The sequence below is a fragment of the Brachycentrus maculatus genome, unplaced genomic scaffold, assembly GCF_059751285.1.
Source record: "Brachycentrus maculatus isolate JH-2025_06_01 unplaced genomic scaffold, ASM5975128v1 h1tg000048l, whole genome shotgun sequence".
Classification (NCBI taxonomy): Eukaryota; Metazoa; Arthropoda; class Insecta; order Trichoptera; family Brachycentridae; genus Brachycentrus; species Brachycentrus maculatus.
In genome coordinates, this window is record NW_028280802.1 from 1,214,301 (window position 1) to 1,221,512 (window position 7,212).

Genomic DNA, 7,212 nt, shown 5'->3' on the forward strand with positions numbered 1-7,212 from the left:
AATGGAGTATGCAGAGAGAAAGAATTGTTACTAAGTGCTGTATTGGCTAGCCTCGCAAACCATCCCCATCTGAAGCATGTGTTTCCATTTGTACGTCAATTTGAGAAACAATCCCCTGTCTTTATAAAAACATATCCTATTTTGGCAGAGAAGATGCAAACTTTATCAGAGGTATTTATAAAACATACCTAATAAATCATTTTAACGATTAGCACCGATGTCTAAGCAATATCTTGTATCCAACAAAATTTGTTAGAATTAATAATTAAAATAAATACGTAAGATTTATCCTAATAGATGGATTATTATTAAGGTTTATGACATATGTCTCACAGAGATGAAACAATTTGTTTCAAATATGGATGTTCAAAAATATGAAGAGAATTATGAATATTACATATAAAAGTGATCACTTAAGCCAGCCAATGATAGGTTTTAAGCTTTGTTAATGCCAAACGACTTTCATATTTTCTCCCCATGAAATTAATTTCTCTCTGTGAGACATCTGTAATAAACGGTTAATATTTTTTCTCAATATCTTAGAAACCCTCTTACTGGAGAATTCTAACCCCTATGGACTAAAACCTCAGGATAACACTGCAATACTCTGGGTATTAAATGGGGTACCAGTCATACCAAATACGAGGCAGACGCTGTGGCGTAGTTGGGTGGACGCTTGACTGCGAAACTGGCATGGCGGGTTCGATTCTCGCCAATTGCAAAATGAATTCAAGAAAGATTTATTTTCAGTTGGTCTGGGTGTTTGTGATGTATTTTTCACATTTACCTTCCCTATCCTTACTACCTGCAGACAAGCATCTAAAATAGACACTTTGCTAGTTATTCCCTTAAAAAAAGTTTATTCATGAATGTTTGAACAGGTATTAAAAGGTTAAATAATGAAAATAATATTTGTATCTTTTCAGAATGACGAAATGAGTACCAAAGAGGAGTTTGAGCTGGTGGAAGCTCTAGATGTACTCATTGATCTTGTCATGGCACCCGTGAATAACTACTTAGAGACAGGCAGCTGTACTCAAATCAAACGCACAAGAGCCAAAGTTGTCAAGAACTCTTGCGACCTCCTCAATCAGCTGCTTGCCGAGTTGATATTCCATGTTGTCACTAAAGAAGTAAGCCAAACATATTGTTGACGTTTGATCTACCATTAAAACTCACGTTTCAATAGCCCTGAAATAGACTAAAAACCTGCCAAAGATGATCTTTCCTCTCATAATATGACTCTAGAAGTCTCATATTGAAGAGCCCTATAAATTATCCACATCATACATGTTACTGTCAAAATCCGAATTCAGTTAAAAACCTATTTTGTCTAGTGAAAATTAGATTAAAAAAAATGCTTTTTAAAATTATTTAATCGATATTTGCATTTTGACACTTACACATGAGAATTACAAAAAAAAATACAAAATATTATTCATCAATGTGCCGTCTCCCTAATATTTATTTTCAAACAAAGATAACTGTTTTGATAATTTCTTTTAAATTTTATTGAAGTACTTGCTGGCTCAGCACTCAACACATAGTTTTTTTACTGTAATCATCTTAATGTGATTATTAACTATAGCTGATTTGCTAGGACCCAACTCCAACCTTCAGCTCGACGAACATAGTCACTCCAACACGGTACATGATGTTCAATGCTGCCAACGTATGGCACACCACAAAGGGATATCCAGATGCAATTACGTTCACAGTCGACCAACCTGAGGTGCTCATAGTCGGTGTCGTGGTCTATGCCGGTATGGGAGATCTGGATTATGAACTGGAAATCCTCAGCGATGTAAGTTTTTTATTAATATGACACAAAATCTCTCAGTCAACAGAGTACAACAGTGGAATAATTTCCATAACACAATTCCACTACCATCGACCAATTTATTCTGTCAATGAGTGAGTTCTTAAAAACCATGTTGTATGTTCAAAGCAAGATTTTTTTACATATTTTGTGATCAATATCGTATATTCACCTCATATGTATTATGGACACATTTTATCAGTCTAAACGTGTGCGTGTGGGTATATTTTCAGAAATTTTACCAAATTGATATTTTGTCAGTTCTATCACAATAAATTAAAGAATACCGATATACTATGTACAGAGGTATAATCTACCTTTCAATAACATTTTATTATTATGCATTGTCCTTCAAAACAGTCTGATTATTACTTCTGGTGACTAACTGCTTTATAGTGAAATCAGATCAGCCAAATGAATATGTATTTTGATATGTGTATAAAAATAAATGTTTGTTAAACTTTTACATTTCAGAATTCTAGCCCCGGGAGTACCTTTCCTCAATGGAATAGCTTAGAATTCACAAAAGGAAATGTAAACACCTTTATGTCTGATACTGTAGAATTGAAATTCACAAGACCAGTTCATATCAAGGTAAGTAACTCAATCGAATAAGGTGAAAAGCAAAAAGTAAAGCATTATCCAACAATTTATAATTTTCTCGACCCACATCTACTCACTGTTGAGTGAATGTGTCCTTCATTGCCACTTCTTGGAGTTTTGTGCCTTCCTTCAATCAGCATTATTAGAGTATAATTTGCCTATTGTGCGTGCTTGTTGGCAGCCACTTCTCTTGGCTGGATGCATAGCTCTTCCGCTCTGTGTAGTTTGCTCAGTGTCCATTGTAGTTTTAACATTTAAGGTTGGTTGCCCTTGAACACCTGTCTCTTAATTGCTCCCTGCCTAAGCTTGGTTTTCATTTTATGTCTCGAGCTTGTCCATTTTTATGTAATAAAACAACAACTATATTGTTTTGTTTTATTTGACCAGTTACCTGGTTTTGTTGTTACCGACATCATCAGGCTGGTGGGAAGCTAGACAAAATTATATATTATATACACAACAAGGCAGGGGTTGAAAAACCATGATTTTATTAAATTTTTATGACGAAACGAATTTGAGTCGTGTTTTATAATAATAAATACATATGGTAAGGATTTTATGTAGGACTACATACATTTTAGTATATAAATAGGTTTGCGTAGGTATATTTAAACACATATTATATTTGAACATAGCCTTTTGTTTATATAACTAAAATGAAGTGTTTATTTTTCTAGACGCACATGAAGTATGCAATACGCCTGTGGAATCTTGGTGCACCCACAAAGAGTGGAGATCAGGGAGTATCCGTCGTAAAGGGACCTGATGGCATCACATTCACTTTCCAGCGCTGCAACTTGAGTCTGAATGGGACCACTGTGGCTCATGGACAAATCCCTTCATTGATCTACACTAAGTGAGTGTCTTTTGAATTCTTAATTTTTTAGCTCTCAATTAATTATCATAAATTATTCAAACTTTTACTTTGTTGACAACTATGGGTATTTTCTACATTAACAGATGTAGGATTCACATGCCTTCAGATAATGAGATTTTGAATAATTTAGTTGCAATGAAATTCAAATATTTCAATAAAATTTTTGCTGTTGCTTTTCTTCATTTATTTAATTTTAATCTATTGTTCATATGGTCTTGAAAAACTCGGTCCTCTATCAATTTTTTTATTATTTTTATCTCGTGTGTTGTTTCTATAATCAATACATATGTGGATAATTCGGGGAAAGTCATAATTCTACATTAAATCTGGATGTACACCGTCTTTGTGCTATACGTTGATTTTCAGTCAATTTGAGATTTTTTAAACTTTTTAAAACGAAAACCTTTTGTCATCGATCTATCTCTATGCTATCGAATTGACAGTGTAAAGCATAGAAACATAACAAAGAGACAACAAATTCTGTCAGGAGCGTTCGTCAACAGCTTTGAAGAAAATAATATGAAATAAAATATTTCAAAAGGTTTGGGGAGAACCAGAATAATATAATAATATTTCATTATATTAATGATATTACCTCTTTTATGTTTCGAATAACTATATTGCTTTTATTCTTGAATAGATGCCGGGAGAATTATTCTTCAGTTATAACTATCGGAACGGATAAGAAATCCACTCACAGCGATGCCCTGAAGGTGTCGTGTCAAATCTTGGAGAGGACTTCCGATTTGATGCAAGAGATCCGGGAAAACATGGAAATGGGAAAATATTCACCCGGAATCCAAAACTCCATCTGTTTTACCACTCTCATCCCCTTGACTCTCGCCAATATATCTCAGCTTAATGACCCAGAGGTATGTTGAGAAATATTAAATTCAATAAAAAACCCTTCAGAAAATAATAGGTCATAAAATGTTTATAAAATAAAACAACTTTGTTTTAACCACTTTTTATTGGTACACTTTATCCAACCGGTTTTGACAAGAACCTCATCATCAGGGTTTATGTACTAAATTCAAAAACACTGAAATACTCATAGTCAATTACCCTACCCTTACCAAAAACATCCACGCACTCCGTACACCATATGAAAATATGTTTGAAAAAATTTGATTTAAAAAACTCCTAAATGTTGTTTTTACTGTGCATTGCGTAGCGAATACGTCAACTATGACGTAAGTCAATAATTACTTGATTAAAATCAATTTTAATCAAGTAATTATTTTTTTGTTCAAAAATGTACAAAAAAACTGTGCAGACTTTTTATATGACCCAATATAATGTCTATGTCCTAATTCTACAATGTTGTCAATAAACCTGAACCTGGCTAGTAAAATTATTTGAAAAGTTTTGTATTAGTACTTACAACTATAAAAATCCATATCTTTGAGTTAGTCACTGAAAATATTGTTTTGTTTTATGGTCAGTATCTCTCTCTGATCTCAATCCTGCCATCTCCTTCGCCATTCTAGTCTATTTTCCGAAACCCTCTTCAGCTCCTCTGGGCGTCCTCTGGCGTTTATTCCCTCGATCGTGCCCTCTATTATTATGTGCAGGAAACCCTCTTTGTCTTGAAACGTGACCGATCCATTTGACGCGTCTCTTGGAGATAGTTGCGAGTAGGTGCTTTCTTTCTTCAATTAATCGTAGTACCTTGTCAATCCAGATGTGGTCTGTAAATGCGTTAAATATATATGATAACATATTGAAATCTATACGAATTTTTAAGATGTTTTTTAATATCATAAAATTACAAAAACTTTAAACTCTTTATAATCTTATAATTCAATTTCCTAACAAAGCTTGTTTAATCAATACCCAATAGTAGTAATTACTCCGTGAAATGTAATAAAAAAAAACTTTACATAAAAACAAGTAACATATCTGTGTGATTGTCGCTGTTGAAAAGCTAATGGTGTTACAGAATGGAAGGCATTTGCTAAATAAAAATATTATTGACAACTAAAAGACCTTTTGGAAAGCGAGAAATGCTTAAAAGTATCTTTAACATACTGTTTATAGGGAGTGGGAGACGCTTATATGCATTCTATTTACTTACTTTTGGTACAACGCAAGATGCTAAAAAAAATGTTAGTTGGGTTTGCAGTTAATTGTGATTAGTATACGACCCTAATTGGTATACTTATTAGGGTCAGGGTTGATGAAAAAACCACCCGCAAAAATGTGTTAATATGAGAATCATATTTATAGCGAGTTGTTATTTTTGTGTTTTGGCGCCATGTTGCCGTGTTTCGTGCTCACGTTAAGGGATCACATTTTTAGTATAATGAGGAAATGCCAGAATTGAATTTAAAGAATGTTTTACTCACAGTTAGTCATTTTATTTATATAAGTGCGATTACACTGAAATCAGAATAATTACAAAATACTTAATACTCTACATATAAATTAAAGAAGCGAAATGAAAGTCTCAATAAAAACGTCCAATAATATCAACGCACTCGGTGGCTCTCAACACGTTTGAGCTCGGGCCGTTCCGGCGTTGGTTTTGCTTGGCAATCTCCGTTTTCATTCGTCTCGTTACGCGTCCTGTCAGTGCTGCCAACTCGACGGTGTAGTTGATCGCCTACATATTATTATGTCTCCTTAAATGTTTGTATGTGGTTTAGAAAGATACTTTCCTTTAGGATGTCATTACACTTATGTATACACTATTTTACTCTTTTTCATTCCATATCCACAAAACGCAAAATGTTTTATTATATTTTTGTGTAGCAACTTGTTTATTTAGTCATTTATTATCCTTTGTTGTTACAGAGTTGTGTTAAAACACTTCAAAATTTAAACACTATCCTTCCAAATGTGGCTGCCATCAACATTTTGCAGAAAAAATCTGGGCATTACTCAATGTGCCAACCGAACTGGAACACAACAACCCAGTACTATATGAAAGTGGAGAGTGAACATCCCTACAAACAGGCAACTGTGATAAACCAACGGTATGTTGCAAAGAATAGCTCTCATGAGGATGTTTATAGTTTCATATCATTTTATTTGTGTACTTCTTGTTTTATTTTGGTTGCATTTTCATGAAATTCTAACCAATATTTAAAAAAATTAACATGTGTTGTAGCAACATAAATTTTATCCAACTGCATTACTTTGTTTTTAGTGTGAACTTCCCATCTTCTGTTTCATGGATGGTTCTGGAAATGGATCCTCGGAGTGGAACTGCCCAGCCTGAGGATTCGTTGAGCATTTACTTGAAGACCGCAAGAGGATATATTCCTCGTACTCCTAACCAGGACTACTATTTGACCTTCCAGAACAAGAAGCTTTCTAGCCGCTACAATGACCTGCCCTCAGAGATGGAATTCACTGATGAAGGATGTGTCAATCCAAATCCTGGATCCAACTACATAACAGTCATGCACCGATTATCCAATGTGTAAGTAGGGTCATGACTGTTCCTACCTGTATTAACAAAATTATATTTCAATTCAAAACCTGTTTTTACATGTATGCACTTTATCGCACAATTGGTGCTATGCATGCTATTAATTTTTTTTATTTTTTACTTGCAGGAAAACAGAATGGCCTCAGAATTCTATCATCATTCCAGGAAATAGTTTGCTCTTTTCTATGGAAACGGCCACCGACTATATTAAAGAAAATAACGGAAATAGGTAAAATAATTATTTAATAGAATTTTAAGCTAAGCTTAGATATATAATATTTAAATGTTGTTGATGATTACATTTTGACCTGCCTTGGCCACATAATGATCAAATCAACTAAAAACTGACAAATAATTGTAATGACTGATCACTCTCTGTGCATACTATCCATAACTAAAAGGCTAACAATAAAGATTAAAAATAATATACAGATAAATATATAATACTTTTTTTACAAATTAAAATTAAACAATATA

General features: G+C 33.6%; 1 protein-coding gene across 1 annotated transcript in view; it reads left to right on the forward strand.

The window, feature by feature from the left end:
- Positions 1-7,212, forward strand: part of hiw (MYC binding protein highwire) — a 166,296-nt gene that overhangs the window by 34,223 nt on the left and 124,861 nt on the right. Inside the window, exons 20-28 of the mRNA XM_088277619.1 lie at positions 1-171; positions 927-1,133; positions 1,601-1,804; positions 2,294-2,413; positions 3,100-3,278; positions 3,940-4,171; positions 6,096-6,277; positions 6,451-6,726; positions 6,863-6,964. Of these exons, the coding sequence (XP_088133745.1) occupies positions 1-171; positions 927-1,133; positions 1,601-1,804; positions 2,294-2,413; positions 3,100-3,278; positions 3,940-4,171; positions 6,096-6,277; positions 6,451-6,726; positions 6,863-6,964 (1,673 nt within the window). The remainder of the gene's footprint in view (positions 172-926; positions 1,134-1,600; positions 1,805-2,293; positions 2,414-3,099; positions 3,279-3,939; positions 4,172-6,095; positions 6,278-6,450; positions 6,727-6,862; positions 6,965-7,212) is intronic.